General features: G+C 36.6%; 1 protein-coding gene across 1 annotated transcript; it reads right to left on the bottom strand.

The window, feature by feature from the left end:
• Nucleotides 1-2,611: 2,611 nt before the first annotated feature.
• LOC131166226 (YTH domain-containing protein ECT4-like) lies at nt 2,612-17,559 on the bottom strand. The gene is made up of 8 exons (XM_058124575.1): nt 17,052-17,559; nt 14,400-14,437; nt 14,101-14,275; nt 11,144-11,220; nt 10,536-11,051; nt 8,438-8,986; nt 4,827-5,039; nt 2,612-3,559 (listed from the first exon to the last, which is right to left on the bottom strand). The coding sequence occupies exons 1-8, from the start codon at nt 17,095-17,097 to the stop codon at nt 3,287-3,289; spliced, it is 1,887 nt and encodes a 628-aa protein (XP_057980558.1). The 5' UTR covers nt 17,098-17,559; the 3' UTR covers nt 2,612-3,286.
• Between the last annotated feature and the right edge of the window lie 328 nt (nt 17,560-17,887).

Genomic DNA, 17,887 nt, shown 5'->3' with positions numbered 1-17,887 from the left:
CAAAGGAAATTAGCTAACCAACACCCTACCAACACCCATTCTTAGAACAATTACTGCTTTGTGTGTGTGTGTGTGTGTGTGTGAAGGAAAATAAGAAGTTTCCCTTTTTGGGTCATTCAGCGAAGTATCAATGTCCAAGAGTCCAAATAATAAATTTGAAAACCATGACACACTCTTATTTGAAAAGGGGAATTTGGCCTTAGATAACCCTAAATTTTGAAAATATGAAGTAAAATATAAAAAAGTAGTTTTGATTTACCGCCACATGTAAATTCAAAGACGACTCTTTTAAGAAAGTTACAATAACATATCTTATTTCAATCAAGTACTAGATGAGGTGGATCGGATTATTGGTTGAATTTTGAATCAATGGAAATTGTGGTCTCAGTCCCATGATTGAAATTAGAGAGTTTAATGTTAACAGGGTTGGAAATCTTCTGAATGAAATCAAGTTTTAATGAAGAGTTGGAGGCAATCAATCATTAATGGATTTGCAAAGTCTTTTAATTGGAAATTAGGATATGAATGTCATTGAAGTCAATCATTAATGAAGGTTTGAAAAGCTTCTAATTGACAATCATGGTTTCAATAATTGAAGTCAACCCTTACATGGGAGATTTGAAATCTCCTGATTGTCTATTAGAGTTTTAATGACTGATTAATTAAACTCTTTAATTAAAGGTTTGAAAATCCCAAATTGACATTCAGGGTTCTAATGTTTGATTGGAGTTAATCTCCTAGTTGACAATTAGAAAATCTCTAATTGACAATTAAGGTTTTAACGGCTGATTAAGTCAACTATTTAATTGAAAATTTGAAAATCCCTATTTGACAATCAGGGTTTTAATGTATGATTGGACTCAACTCTCTAATTGTAGATTTTAAAATCCCTAATTGACAATCAAGGTATTAATATCTGATTGGAGACAACTCCCTACTTAAAGATTTGCAAATCTCTAATTGACACTAATTAAGGATTTGGAAATCCATAAGAAAACAAAGGAATTTAGTTTAAAAAATGATAAATCATCGAGCAATCAAAGCCAAGACATGAATCCAAACCATTCAAGATTATAAAATATAATGATTCAATTAAACTACAAAAGGTCAAGGGAGCATTTAGGTGTTAAAAAAATGGTGCAGCAATTTATAGTGCTAATCAAGCAAAACAATGGGATGGCTTAGGAAACTTGCAGGGCCAACAAGACCCCCAGCATCTTCTTCTTTTACGAAATTAGGATTTCATAAGAAACCCTTGCAGCCCACCTATAGCCGCACCCCATCACCAATCTAGATGTGAAGGCTTTCCTTCCATAGCCACCAGGAAAACACCAAAACCTTAGCCACCTTATCATTATAGCTGCACACTCAAGCCATCTTCAACCACCACGCAACAATCCCAAGCTTCATTATGCTTCCTGCTGCCCTAGACAATCCCAACCCATAGTTCCTGCTACTGTGGCAGCAGATGTTAAGGCGACAGCAGCCCCTACCTCCCTTAACCAAACATCCCTTAGCCTCGCCAAAAAGCAAACCCTACCTGCCAATAAGACTGAATATATAAATTGTAATTTAAGTAATAGTAGGAGGAACATTACAAATAAAGTTAAATTTGGTGATGAAAAAATAAATAGCAATGGTAGATTTCGATACCTTTGATCTGTTGTGCAAGCTGAAGGAAAAATTGAAGAGAATGTAATGCATAGAGTTGAAGCAAGTTGGGTAAAATAAAGAAGTGTTTCAAATGTGCTTGATGATTGTAGAATATCCTTAAAATTAAAAGGAAAATTTTATTGGACAATTATAAGACCAGCTATGTAATATGGATTAAAATGCCAGGCGATTAAGAAATAACATATTTAAAAACTAAAAGTTGCCGAGATAAGAATCCTTAAATGGATAAGTAATATAACATTGAAAGATAAATTAAGAAATGAAAATATTCACGGCAAGTTACACGTAACTCCTATAAAGATAAAAGACAATTCGAATGGCTTGGAGACACTTATAATGTAAGTCACATAGTGCATCAGTAAGGAAAAGTGAGTTATTATAATGGGCAATAGAAAGGGTAAAGGTAGATTTAAAACAACTTGAAATGAAATAGTGAGTAAAAATTTAATAATTCTGAAAATTTATTGAAAGAAATTGTCCATGAATGCATACATTGAAAAAAAGAATTCATGCAACCTATCTCACCTAAAAAAATTTAGGATTTGATTTTATTATTATTGTTGTTCATGAGCACGGAAGCACGGGTGTTACAGCATTTTGAAGGTATGCAAATTGTCGTTGGATCATTATTTAGCATCACTGCGATGGTGCCAGTTACTTTTAAGGGAGCGACGTTCTCTGATTTCCAATGGGACTTGATTGATGTTGTCTTTCATATTTTTTTTTTTTAATTTCCTGTTTCAATGAGGAAATTGTCATTGGATCATTAAGGGATTCTTTTATTATCACATATACAAACAAGTACAAAAGTTGAGTAAACATATACTGACAGCCGAACAACGTACCAAAAATAATTGAAAATGCAACAAGCGGTAAAGGACGCGTGGATTCTACCACCAATGGAAGTGCCCTATAACTAGTAAATTGATGGAAATTATTTCAGTTCTGTTGCGAAAATATATATATATATTAATGCAGCTCGAGACTTTCTTGAGTTTGCACCAAACCATTATTATGAAATCAGACTCACAGCAGCTGCAGTACCTTGCTGTCTACATAACAAAGACAAAGTGGTGGGGATAAATATGTTTTTGCATCAACAACAATTATTTTGCCGCAAAACATATTTTATTTGGCTCCCAAAGTTGGGACTATTGCAAGTCCTTGAGATCATTAAACAAAGAAGGATATATCCAAAACAGTGAGGTGCTTGACCCCCAACCAGCCCAACCTCCAATGATACAGTCCTTACCTACTTCCCAAACAAGACTAACCCCCTTGAGACAACAATTTAGAGGCGAGGGCAAAAATTAGAAGTACAAGTCTTGAAGAAGCACCTCAGATTCCAGACTGCGCGGGAGTGCCTAACATACCGCTTAACTGCTCTGAGCAGCAGAGAACTTTCTTGGCAGGGGGAAAAAAGAAAGCATTTGTGGATCATGGCTACACTTGTTAAAATGCCTGAAAGCCCTACTTCTTACGAGCAGGAATAGGATTTTTAAAATCACAGAAGAGCCATTAGACTACAACTTGATTGCCAGATCTTCCAAAATAACTAAATCCAAACGCTCCATTTAGCACAATTATTGCTACCTTGTTGACAATGCTTCACTCAGGTTCCTACCATCCCTTTGGCGGTGGTTTCTACTTCTTTACCATCCTCTTCCAATTTCAGGTTTCGAGCAAGGTGATCAGACACATGGTCTACGGGATCACCAGAATGTAAAGCTGGAGCATCAGTTGTACACCTAGCTAGCTGTCTGGCCTTCCTTTCCTGCAAGGATCGCTCCCGTTCATCATAGTAAACAAAATCGTCTAAGATGGATGTGCGTGCATCATAATCCTTGAAAATTTTCAACATTTCAATACCCTGCTCCAGTTTCACCTGCAAAAAAATTGCAGTAAGAGAGGTGAACACAAACATTTCCAAGTTGGTTTGGCCAGAGACATCTTCCAGGAAAGTGAAAATACACAGCAACAAGTTGAAACATCTCGAGTAACAAGGCTTAAGAGACATTATGGTTGGATCAGGGATCTTAGGAGAAAGGATCACAGCCAGTTTTTTCAACTAGATAGATCTTACAAGTGAGATGGGGTGAAGTGTGCAAAGAAAAAAAATGAGGTGAGACAAGTGGGGGAGGGGAAGGTGATGAGAAAGGGAAGAAAGGCTTCACATCCAGCAAAAGGGATCACAAAAGTCTGATACCCTCCAGTGTTCCATTAGCCAATGCAAAAATTAAAAGGTGATAATAAATCATAAAAACTGACAAGTAATTGTACACTACATTGCATCACCAGAAACAATAACAAAAGGAAGAGAGAATAACGATCAAATCAATCTATTCACCAAACAAAATCATTCAGATTTTCTTTTATTGGGGGAAAAAATTCTTTGGGGTCTACAATCCATCTTGTTATCCCACATTCATTAAGTGCCGCTGATTCCTTTTGAAAATATAAGGACACATAGATCATTAGCTCGAGGTGAGCCAAGAGACTTTCCCTAAATACAGCACCAAGTATTGCCACGTAGAGATTTTCTAGGACTGAATTAGACTTAGTATTCAACTGGATTGGTTATGATAATTATGCTATCTCATGTTTCATGTGTCATACATAAGAGACAAGGGCACAAGTAAATTTTCATTTTAGATTTTCAGAGATCGTTTGAAACTGCTTTTAAGTACTTTCTGCAACAAGTACACAATAAACTAGGCTTAGCACTAGTCAAACACAACATAAGGGAGGGACAGCTTAGATGGTTCGAGCATTTGAAATGTAGATTCCAAGTTATTTGAGGTCTACATTTGAGTGAATTAGCAGAAAAGAATTCATATAGCCTACTCCACCTAGTGGGACTCGAGGCTTGTTGTTGTAGTAAGTTCAAATATCTTGCAACAATCATTAAAAATAAAAATAAAAATAAAAATAAAAATAAATGAAGAAAGAAGATGGAACCACTGCACTAGATAATGCAACCAAAGAAACGTGGACACTACAAAATGGAAATTGCAAATTGGCAATTACAAACCAACCAAAGAATGTAATAGTATCCAGGAACACAATAATCCCAGAATAAGCACAATGATAATCCTACTCTTCAAACAAATTGCAATTTCTACACGCATATTTAATTCTAAATGGACTGCTACCTCCTGAGTGTCTCGGCTGTGAGTAACAGGCTTGTTCTCATTATTCTCTAGTAATATGTGACGGAATCGACTGTTGGGGACATCTTTGACAATATGCCACCGGACTGGAAACTGCCCATTCCACCTATCTTGTTGCCAGTAATTTGCATTCTTCTTAAAATCTACAGGACCAACCATTTCAGCTAACCCACAGAATTGTGAACTAGAATTAACCTGTAAAATTTCAACAAAAATTAACTAAAAAAAAAAAACCAGAAGCACAGCAGCATCAGAAAAAAAAAATCAACATAGTGAACATACTAATGGCAAGATCTCTTTACTCTTTAGATTGTTATCAATTATAATAACAGGAAATTTTTTCTCTATATATGTATTGAGCTGGCCTGCAAGGGTACTGCTTCAGTAGCAACATAATCGCAAGAACAGAAGTGTAAGACAGCTGAGAAACAGCCAACAGTTCATCTTATCTTACCACATGCTTTATAACCCTTCACTTTATTCCACTAATAGCAACCATCAGTACAAATATAATATTGAATTCCAAGAAATCTTCTTAAATTTCAATACATGGACCAGTCCAACAGTATGAAATAGAACCAGCATATTATTGTGACATCAAATCCCACCCACATTTCATCCTCAAAATCAATCAATAAGCACTGTCACATTGGAAAAAACTGCTCTAACACATAACAGGGCCATAGCGACAGTGCAGATTGTGGCAGTTTCCACAAGAAATATAGACTCACAAATGCAATCAGCGCATGAAAATATCAAGCATCCTTTATGAACCCTCTAGGAACAGGAAAATGGAGAACTAAAAGGGAATAACAGTCATTTCTAATACATATACTCATCCTAGACCTAGCAAAGCTATCCTAGTGGGTAGAAAACAAGATGGTAGTATACAGATAGGTTAGTTTGCAAAGACCATTTTCTGTAAACAAACTCATATGTACATATATGCATCCATAAGTGATATATGCTCCTGTATGCATGAGCTGCAGCTATTCTCTCTTTGCACTTTTAACAATCTGGTAAACTCCACAATGAAGGCTTTTATTTCCATAGGATCAATACTAATGATTGGTTTCAGGTTAGAAGACCTTCAAAGGCTTCGGCTCCAACCGTTTCTCAAATGACCATGTCGATTCTTTTGCTACCAATTTCACAATATTGTGGATTTTTGAGTCTCTCGTCTTAAAATTAATTTGGGCAAGAGTTTTGTTGGGCCAGTTAGCCAAACCCATGAGAGGGTTTTGGAGCTGACTCCCTAGAGTATTTTAGAGTGGCCTTTGGTCTATTTAGGTGTCCTTTTGGGAAGTAAGCTTTGTTCCTTACAGTCTTCCTACCATACCTCTATATTTTATTTTTTTTTCTTTTTTTAGGTTTCTAATAGGGGCAACTCAAAACTTGAGAGGGTTACGAGGGATTTTTTTTTTTTGGTCAGGTGTAAGAGAGAGGAGAGACATTCGATGAAGTGGACAGTGATGTGTAGATTGAATGAAGAAGGATTGAGCCTTGATAATTTGTTATCTAAAAACACTGCCCCTTTGGCTAAATGGTTATGGCAGTTTCCCTTGGAGGTGAATTCCCTTTGGAACAAAATAATAAAAAGTAAATATGGCATACAAGATAATCAGTCACATGCTAATTAGGGCTTATGAAGTTTTCCAAAGTCATTGGAAACTCATTTTTCAGTTTTAACCTTGTTATTTCCCTTAGTTTGAGTTTCAATTGGGTAGAGATAGAAGATGTATAGGTGGGCGAAATGCTCTATAGTGTTCCTTTTGCTCACTCGTATCATCTTTCTTCTCATCACAATGATGTGATTTCCTCTTTTCTTAATCTTGAGAGGGATTCCTTTTTCTTGGGACTTTCATTTTAGAAGAGATTTAAATGATAGAGGTTTTGACAAGCTGTCTTCCTTGCTCATTGTACTGGAGGGTTGCCATATCTCTAGTAAGAATAATGGTAGAGTTCAGTCTTTGGATTCTTCAAGGGATTGTTTGTGTAGATCTTTCTTTTCTCACCTTAAGGTTGATATGGTTTTTTTCCCCTCTAATAAGCTCCTTCTAAGATAAAGGCACTTACATGGCTAGAGGCACTTGATGGAGTTGACAGTAACAATCTGCTAAACCCTTGTCTACCAATATGTGAACCGGGTGGGAACAGTTCTGGGGATGCAACTCATTTGCTTCTAGATTGCTCCTTTGATTGGGATTTGCGGAATGTTCTTTTTTTGGAATTTTTGGTGAAGTGTGGATCTGTCCAAAGTTGGTGAAGGAGCTCTCGAGTCCTGACTATATGTTTTACTGGTTTTAGGAAAGGTAAGGATGAAAGAGGTAGAGGATGTGTGCTCTTTGTGCTGTGTTATGAGGGATTTGGCCACAAAGGAATGCCAGAATTCTTTTTTCTGGAAAGAGATTATCAGTGGGGCTTCTTTGAGATAGAGTGAGGTATTTGGCTTCTCTTTGGGCTTATAGTACGGGATGCTTTAAGGGATGCTGCTTCCAAGATGCCAATCAGGACTGATGGCTTTATTAAATGGATTTTTTTTATTTTTTTTTATTTTTCTGAGTGAGGACTTCTTGTTCTCCTTCACTGTACCTGTTTCTCCTTTCTAATTCATGAATTTTCTTTTTCTATCAAAAAAATGCAGCAAAAGGAATGCAATTTATTCCCTTTCTGAGGACATTTGTAGCACTCCTTTTGGTGTGTGGGAAGAATTGTGTGTGCCTTCGTTCTTTGGAAGGTTTTTTCCTCAGGCAAATATGGAATTTGGAGGTAACATGGAAGTGAAAATTCTTGGAAGTTGAGCTACTTTTGCTGTTGTGTGTGGTGTATTTAGTTGGAACATAATTCTACAATTTTTAAGGGAAGGGTGATGACTTCAGATTTGGTTGAACAGGGTTCTTTTTTAGCTTCTTTATGGTGCTCTGATATTAGTTTGCTTCCTCAATGCTGCTCGTTGATGTGCAACAAGATTGGAGGCTTTTGTTATTTTAGTTGTATAATTTTTTATTTATTAATTTCTTAATAATATTTCTTTTTTTATCTAGCGAAAAGCCCCACCCCACCTTAGCTGTTTTTATTTAAAAGGGGAGGAGGGATATATTTGGCACAGCATGTATTGCTCTCTCAAACGTGACGCAAAAATATTGCTTTCTTTTTGCAACTCCATAAAAAGAAAAGAATATAGAGTTCTAACTTGATAAAAAAAACAATATTTTCCATTAGAACCAACTGGGTTACACAGCATGACCCATGAAAACTTTCATGATGAACAACAATACTCTTGGAAACAAGCTATGAAGATTGGTATAATGAATCTGCCATCATGAGAAGAGTCAACAGGATTATGAATAACAGCAGAACCCTAAATGCAATGGCAATTTCACATGCTAAAACAGGAACGGCTTGACCAAATAATCCCTATTTCATGTTCCAACCACCGCATTCTATGCATTGCATCATCATAAATTCTATCCCCCCCTCCCACAAAAAAAATTACAATAATAATAATAATAGTTCAAGCAGGGTCCAAAGAGTCAATCTATTTCACCAGTTAAAATAAAGATAAGCTATGTTTTGGAGTTCAAGTGAAGTACCGAAAACAAGAGAAATACAGGACAACTGCCTTTTATCTCCTTTGCCTCACTAAATGCAGCATCTAATTTCCCATTTCCATGTGGTGTGCTAGCCCAGACACCATATTTGATGCTCTTGTGAACATTGTCTTCACTGAAGGACTTGATGATAAAGAACTTGGCACTCTCGTAATGAGTGACAAAATCTGGGCGATTGTAGAAATCACGTTTAGCTCCGAACATAGATGCATCATTTTTGCTAATACCAGATGAAAGGCCCTGTTCAGCAGTACCCTTACCCTTTAACTTTGATGCCCTTGGTCCTCGGTTACGATCACTGGCAATATCATGTGAATCAAAAGATGTATAGACTGAATCGCAGTCCCTTTCACGTCTTCTACCCTTGTCAACAATGAGTCTGTTTTGCTCATTAACTCTGGCATGAGAGATGGATGTACTACCAAACTTAGAGACAGGTTGAGACTCTTGCGAACCCTCATGAAGGTACTGCTTACCATACAGAGTTGATATCGACCCAAATCCCTGCGATTGCCTCAGTTGTGGGGAAATCTGCAGTAACGTCAAAGGAGAGAACTCAATAAGTTTATTTGGCTTACCCTTATGTTGAACATAATATTACAGGCAGGATTAATACAACGCAATTGTGATGAATAATCAAAAAGCCACAAAGCTTCCATTGCCATACTCTATACATTATCCTAAAAGGAACAAAATCTGTGCAGGCCGTGTAAAGTAAAGCATATAAGAAGCATCCCATATGACCTGGCAAAGCTTGGCCCTCAAAAGGAAAGTTCAACCAGCCACTTGTTCCATAAATGCAGGCACAATGTGACCAAGAAAAACATTATTTACTATCAAAATGATATTCTAGCAGAGTTTTTTCACGCACGTCCATTTCTGTTACTGTTTCCCTTCTGTCCCAGCCTCCCAGGTCTATTTGACCATGAGCTTGCCAGCAAAATCACAAATTTCAAGGCTATTGACAGCAACATACGGAGATTTAAGTTGGTATGTGGGCTGTTATACAGAATTGGCCAGGCTCTCAATTGTCCATGAACAGCCTATAGTCAAAGTCTCCAGCCTAATAAAGGCATGAAAGATTGGCATAGAGTGGCATGATGGGTTATTAACATTATTCGTTGAGCTAGAATCAAAATTCTTTTTTTTTTTTTTTGGTTTAAAAAATATTTCCATTGTTCCAAATCTTAAAATACCAAAAAATTTACAATATGTACACTTTTATTTTTGGCTCTTTCGACTTTTTTAAAGGTGAAATGGTATTTTGATGAAAGAGAACTAATCAAATTAGGCTTTCAAAGCAAGCCAATTTTCTAGAATTGAGAAAGAAATCTAAAATATAGTTTACATTTTTGGCTCTTTCGACTTTTTTAAAGGTGAAATGGTATTTTGATGAAAGAGAACTAATCAAATTAGGCTTTCAAAGCAAGCCAATTTTCTAGAATTGAGAAAGAAATCTAAAATATAGTTTACCTAAAATTGAGAAATACTACCAATTCAATCCCACTCAACAAAGTCTCCGCAATTGCTTGGTCGGCAACAAAAATACCATTTCACCTGTCAACCCTATCTAAGGCCATTTCATTAGTCAAAATGTTAAATTGTCCATGAAAAATCTCATCCATGCTAAAAAACAATGCAAGTTGGGTCTTCAACTATTGTGCACTCAAGCAGGGGCGTAAACAACCATAAATCTTAAATAAATTTCATAAGTTGGCCCAACAAACTTAAAAAGTTAGCTAAGACATAGCATCAGATTCGAGAGAATAATAGAAATTTTCTAAAGAAAAAAAGAAGTTATAATATCTAATAAACATCAGGCAACTTTCTCCAGAAAGGGAAGTGCGGTAACTTAATCCAAGATGCCTTACCCTTTTAGTATTGGCAAACATACAGTCCATGTTAAGTGCCAAAGTCATCTGACTCATCACAACACATTAAGTGACAGTTTTGCACCAATGACAATGACAAGAATAATGACATAAAATTAACACTGATGAACTGTGTTACATTTTTAATTCTCTAAGAACATTTCTGTGCCTTGAGGATGACATTACTCTAGATTAAAAAGAAAACAAACCTGTCGAACATTGTGCTCATATGACCCAAGTATGCCAATAGGTTGGCCACAAGTTCCTGGACATGTCAATGAAGTCAAAGGCCTATTTGCATCTGATGTATTTGATTGATTTGAAAAAGGTTCAACAGGTCCCGACACCCCTTGCAGATTGTAAATTCCAGAATTTCCAGAAACATCTCCTCCACCACTTAGGGATCCAAACTGTACAAAGTAGCCTGATCCTGATCCAAAAGGCATGTGATCACCAACACCTTCTTGGCCACTACTTTTCGGCACCATCAACTCAGTCTGTGAAACTGTGGCTGATGAAGAAACATGAGGAACAACAGGAGGAAGAGGTTGTGGGTAATAAGGAGAAGGGAGAGAGAATGGGATCTGCTGTGGAGTGTATAACTGCCCATCTAACATTACAGAAGCCAGAGGTGTTGCAGCAGGGGAATATTGTCCATATGCCATTCGGGAATTAAATCCATAATCAGGGTGAAACACAAGAGAAGAATTATCACTGTAGATGACCTAAGAAAGATCAGATTAAAAGAAACATCAGGTAAGCTTTATCCATCAAGAAAACATGTACAAAGAAGATGCAATGAGAACTCCATCCTCACCGAAGATACAACTGGCAAATTGTCAGCACTAAGATAGTGAGGATACCCATTCCAAGTACCAGTGCTATTCGCATAAGCTGAAGCCAAACAGAGATAAGATGCTTAGTGAATATGCATATCTTAAAAGCCCTAGAGCCTAGAAAAAGTACTCCAGCAACAATTGCCTTTTTCACTCACATATCAAGTCAGGTAGTTCCAAGGTTTCAAATTACCATTAAAAAAAAAAAAAAAAGGTGCAGACTAAAAACAAAAGAAAATCAAAATATTTTAAGAACCTTTTTTAAAATTCCCTCAAAATGTATGGGATAAGGGAACAAGGTTGAGACACAAAAATTTCTCAATACTATGGGGATGCCACTTTTTATTTTCAGCTCAAAGGGGCCTTTTTTTAATGTGCTTACTAATTTTCTCAACTTTTTTGGCCATTTTCAAGTTTAAAATTAAATCTGAAGAAGAGTGCGAAAGAACGTATTAATCAGAGTAATACAAGATCTTTGGAGTTAGCTTCTTTAGCTGGGTGTGGTATCCTAGATTGGCTCTTTGACTTATTTAGGGGTTCCTTTGAGTGGACTAGGCCTGTTGGTTCTCTTTTTTCTCTAGGTGGTTGCATCACCCTTATTCAGGCATGTCTTTCTAGTATCCCTCTTTATTTTTTATCCATTTTCAGAGTTCTAGCAGAGCTAGGAATATTGAGAGTCAAGAGTGATTTTCTTTGGTTTAGGGTTGGGGGAAAGGAGGGATCATTTGATTATTTGGGAGGTCAGTTGTAGGGTCTTGAGGGGAGTGTGTGGCCATTTGGATCTTGGTAAGTGGGCATCTAAAAACATTGCTTCAATATACAAATGGCAATGACAGTTTCCCTTAAGAGGAAAATTCTCTTCGGCACAAAGTGATTAAAAGTAAATTTGGCATGCAGTGATGCAGGTGAATGGCTAGGATGCACATATGGGAATAAGTCGTTCCTCTAAGAGTCCTACAAGTTTGTATTTTGCAGCCCTACATTCTATCCCTTATAACAAATTTGTTGTGTAATGGTTTTTGCATTCACCTTTGAAAGACATTTTTATCTGCTCTCCTTGTTGCACAATGGTGTTATCTCCTCTCTTTTGATCATTAATTGGGAAACTTCTCCTAGGATTTCCATTTTCATAGGTCTATTAATGATAGCGAGGTAGAGGAAATCCCTTCCTTGTGTTTTTATTGGACCGTAGGGTCACCATCCTTCCAATTCGATCTAGGTTCTAGATCCATCAGGAGGGTTATTATTGTAAATCTTTTGTTTGAGCATTTGATTAGTGAAAACATGTCCTTTCCTCTTCATCATAGTATTTAGAAGGCCAAAGGGCCCTCCATGATTAAGTCTTTTTATTTGGTTGGATGTTCTTAATAGAGTTAACACCACCAATCCCGCTGCAAATTAGGAGTCCTTCTAAGGCTTTATTTCTTGGCATGCATACTCTTTGTTTTGACAGTTTAAAATCTGCTTCTCATGTTTTCATGCATTGTTCTTTCTCATGGAGGGCTCTGAATAAGTTGTTTGGTTTTTTAGGGGAGAACTGGGTTTGTGTGGAGTTGGTGGAGGATTTATTGGTATTTCCTTTATGGAATGCTCGTATCTTTACAAGAAATAACATGTCTTGGTCTATGCTCTGGGATAGGATTTAGTATATAGCCTCATTATGGACTTCTGCAGCTGGTTGTTTTGAAGGGATGTGTTTTTTGAATCCGTAATGTAACTGAATGTCTGCGTTATTCTAATTGTAGTTCTTCTTCATTCTCTTTTCTTTCTAGGAGGATTTCTCATGCTTCTTTATCTACATTCTTTCTTCTTTAATGAAATCTCTTCTTTTTCTATTTAAAAAAAATGACTCGATAATGAAATGACAATGTTTCTTTTGAATAAAATAAAATGATAGTATTCCCACTTTAGGATTTCATTTGGCGCAAGGTAATTTGCAGCAAGTACGGCCTTCAATGAAATGGTCAGGGTGATAAACAAGGGTCAGTGGCACCCATACTAGTCCCTAGAAATTCATTTCATAGATCTAACATTTGTTCTTTGCTCGGATAAAATTTGAAGCTGGTTCTGAAAAGAGGGTTTGGTTTAGGGCAGATTGTTGGGTAGGGGAAGCTCCTTTATATAATGTGTTTACCCATCCTTATCTGCTCTCCAGTCTCCATGATGCTCCTATTGTTGACTGCAACTCTCAGCAGGAAACTCTGCCTTCTTAGAACTTCCATTATGCATAATTTGAACCAAACGGAGACTGAATGCCATTCACTCTTTTCATTTTTCAAGCTAAGTGATTGTAATCTTGGGTTTTGGAATCTAGGAATTTTTCTTGCAAATCATGCTTCATTCATGCATGCTCCTGATCATTCTCATTTTCAGATAAATCCCTTTGCTTGGAAATCTGAGAGTCCTTCCAAAAACAAGGATTTTATGTGAACTGCAGCCCTTGAAAGAAATAATACTAACACTTTTCAGAGGAGAAAACCAAATGAAATTGTCTTCTGGTTTATTTTTTCCTTGTCACCAGAGTGCCAATACTGTGAACCATCTGTTTTTGCATTGAGGTTCTTAGAGGGCAATATAGAATAGGTTATTTGGCCTTTTTGAGGAGCAATGGGTTTGCCCTTCCTTGGAGAGCACATTTTCTCTTTCTTTTTGGTTTGCTAGTATGGAGAGGAAGGCTTTGATGAGAAAGAGCTCTATTTGCTACTATTTATTGCATTTGTTTGGAGCATAATAATCGTATTTTCAGGGCTACCTCAGTTTCAGTTGATCATTTGCAGAGTAGGGTCATGGTTTTGTCCTCTGTTGGACTACAGAAAATGGTATTGTAGAGAAATTTCTTCAATAACTTGCAAAGGAACTGGTATTCATCACAAGTGACATCTATGCAAGGCTCCCCAATTCTTCAAACTGGTAACAGCCAAAACAGAAAGAAACTGACCTCCATAATGAAATATTTGCTCCTGAGATGCATGGACATTGACTGGGTGGACAGCGCTGATAACTCCACTACAAACTGAAGATTCATGTTGGCCAGTGCCATCCCTCAATGGCCCTATGACGGCTGCATTCGGAGAAGGATTTGCAGAAACAACTCTCTCATCTTTGGGCGAAAGCTGATGACAGTTTGAAAAATGAAGAACTAATGGAAAACCTTTACCTATGCTAACAAAAAACATATACAAACAAATATAACTAAAATACTACCGTAAAAGCATAAAAGCGCTCATGACTAAGTACCTGTTCACTCAAGTTATCGGGGCCAACAGGTCTCTCTCCTGCATTATGCAGCAGCAATACATTCAATGATTCCACTAAACGAACAAAGGCACTACAAACAACCGGTCAAGAAGCCATAGAATAATAATTAGGAAGATACAACAAAAGTGCACAAACGAAGATCACTCCAGCGCACATCTGTCCAACACCTAGACACGAACATGCGATGGAAAATATTTGGTGCCCAGAAAATCAAGAACACAAGCAAAATTTGGAAAATTGATTTGAATTGGTTTTTTGAAAAAAAAAATACTCATTCCAGGTAAAGAAGAAAATGGAAAAGACATCCCCAAAAAAATACAATAAAAAAAAATATCTGAGGGTTTCATTAGGGGACCAAAAATATCTTTAAAACAAAATTAGGAAGTGATATTTTCCACAAAAAAATTGGTTCATGGGACATAAGCTAGAAACTTTTAAATAAAAAACCAACTGAGACCTCTTACATACTACATGAAGCAAATGTCATGGAAAATCAGAACAAACAAAGTATGGCTTGCTGTCAGAAGCTCAATACAAGAAAAAATTGTCAAGTAATACTATGTTACATATGAATAGTTATCAGCACAGGCACCGTTTGCAAAGGCCCAAAAGCATAATTAAGTTAATAAAATGCACGTGGGGTGGGCATTGGAAAAAAAAAATCAATATGCAAGATTCCATGAAGCATGTATGAGCATATGGGTGTGGCTTAATGTATCTAAGACTGGTTAAACATGTCAGATTCTTGGTTTCCTCTTCCTAGGTTAGAAAAGAGGAATTTTAAGGGCAACAATGATATATAGCACAGGTTTGAGAACACAGTTCAGACATCAATGCTCCAGGATTTAATGTACAAGTGCACAACCAAACTTCCATTCTTTATTTGTCCAAATACTTATTATTTACCATTTATTTGTGCAAAATTACCTATTATTTACCAAAGTGCAAGATTCCATGAAGCAAATAAGTGTCAGAATTTTCAATGCAACATAAGCCAAATTTAGCTAATTAATCCACCATCCATACGTAAATGATGTCATTACAAAGGTGTAAGCTTTTTTAATCTAAAAATGCATGATAAGTGAATACTCATTTTTTATGGCTGGGAGGGACACCCAAAGAGAACTCATGCTTTGATATAGTCATAGAAGAGTGAACAACAAGTTAAACAATGCTTATTCAATAGTTTGTTACAAGAATCTGGAGTTATTAATACCTAGAAGTTGGTGTGCGAATTGGGAAACAGACTAACATATTGCTTTCTCCTTTCACTAGTCCACTAAAATATCCTTTTAACCTCCCTTACAAACATTTTACTCATAACTAAATCATTAAAATGAACTGTAAAGGAGGCTCCCCATCTAAGACCCATTAGACTACCAAAGAACCCCATTAATCAAGGTAGGGAATGATACCAAGGATATGATGCATGCATGAATCTTCACCACATTTTCGAAAAAAAATCATCAAACCAACAAATAAGTATGAAATCCTAATGAATTTGGCGATGAGAATATTTTTATATTGAGCCTGCGCAGGGCAAGCCAAGACCCAATGATAAGCATTTTACACCAAGACCTGAAGGTCACAGGTTCAAGTCTCAAAAACAGCATCTCCCCGTTGGGAATTAAGGTTGCATACATCATGCCCTTGCCAAACCCCCAACATGGCGTCAGAGCCTTGCGCACTAGGTGTTGCATATATATAGCTTGTTGAAGGACTTGCAAATGCTCTCTGTCTCAGACAATGGAGGAAGTTATTACATCTAGCACTAGGAGTATAGTGTAGAGCTATATGGCCACTAAATTAGAACAAATTCATCTCAATATCTCTGACAATCAGCTCAAACATGTTATTCTCATCTTTTTGGATAACATGTTATTCATGTAACTGTTCACATCCCTCTCCCTTTACACATGCAGTTGCTGATTGCAAGAAGTTGCCCAACTAAGAAGCTTTACCAGTTTTACCTGCACTAACTAAACTATAAATAAAATTGCTCCTCTTGTTTCTTTTGTGTCTAGAGCTTTGGCAACAGAAGGAAAAAGATTAGCTCAAGTCTCCACGCATATTGTCAGTTGTCCCCCACAAGGCTAAAGGAGTAAAATAATTGCAGGATTTTTCCCATTTCCCCTTTTTTTGTGAAATTACTTGTTTAATTATTCATTCATTAGGATTTTTTTATGAACAAGCATTAAGAGTGGAGTGTCTTAGAATTTTGGGTGAACCAGCAGGGTGATACTAAAGACATGAGCAGACACAAGACCCTAGCAAGAGAAAAAATTTACCCAAGAACCCCACTATGCGAACCCTAAAAAGGTCTCTGCAAACCACATACATATGAGTAAACACGCTAACCCTAGAAGTTCTGCTTCTACTATAACAATGCCATGAAAGGAAACTAGCGTTCAGTCGAATCGAAAAATGCAAACACAATCACATGCAAAGAAAACAAAAATAAATCATGCGTTAAAAATAACTATCAAATACAAAAACGCAGAAGCAGAACCCTTCTCCGAGAAATATTCGGGGGAGTAATAAAAAGTAAAAACATAAAAGTTTTGAAACAAAGAATTTGAAGAATAAACAAATAAATAGAAATAAATAAAGCGTTCGCGTCCGCTTGCTCACCAGTTGAGGAGGTTCGATCTTGTGTCTGCTGAGCTACATCCATCATCAAAGAAAGATCAAAAGATCCAAAACAAAAGTAAAAAAGAAAGAAGAACAAGAACAATAACAACAACAACGCGAAACAACAACAATTCGACTATCAACGGATTGATCAAATCAGCAATCAAATGTAATGTAATGTAACCTCAGGCTAATCTAACGGAGAAACAATTACTGATTCAAAAGAATAAAAGAACAGAGAAGAGAAAGGAATAGAAATTTTTAGAGAGAGGAGAGAAAATATCAGGGCTGAGGGTCTGAATTTGTGAGGTTGATCAGGAGAGAGGGTTTTGGTTCTGGGGAGGGAGGGACGGAGGGAGAGAGATTCTGGATTGGAAGAAGAGGGGCGGGGGGAAGAGGGGGAGTGGGAGTTGGGGGGGTGTAGCATTTTGAGAATTCGCATTCAGGCGGTTTCGTTCAAAATTATGCAGAATGGGTAACAGGGTTTTGGGTTTCTTTCAATCCGCGTACTTCTATTACTATTCATATTTACTATTTATTAATAATTTAAAAAAGGTATAAGCAATTTTTCTATCATTTTTTTTTTGCATAGTCATAACGAAAATACAATTTTCAAATAATATTTAAGTTTATTAATTTAAAATTTTATAAATAGCTTTATAAAAACATATTTTCCTATTTTATTAATTTTAGCATGTACGACAAAATTTTATTATTTTTCACAGTAGACTCCGAACATGGAAAAAAAAATTTCTTTTTTTCACGTCCTCTAGATAAGGAAACTTCGTAAGTATCGAAAGTATTAGTCACGTGAATTTGCACGTTTCAAAAGAATC

This window comes from Malania oleifera, chromosome 10 (assembly GCF_029873635.1).
Source record: "Malania oleifera isolate guangnan ecotype guangnan chromosome 10, ASM2987363v1, whole genome shotgun sequence".
NCBI lineage: Eukaryota > Viridiplantae > Streptophyta > Magnoliopsida > Santalales > Ximeniaceae > Malania > Malania oleifera.
Note: the sequence above shows the minus strand (reverse complement) of the source record. Positions and strands in the feature narration are given on the sequence as shown.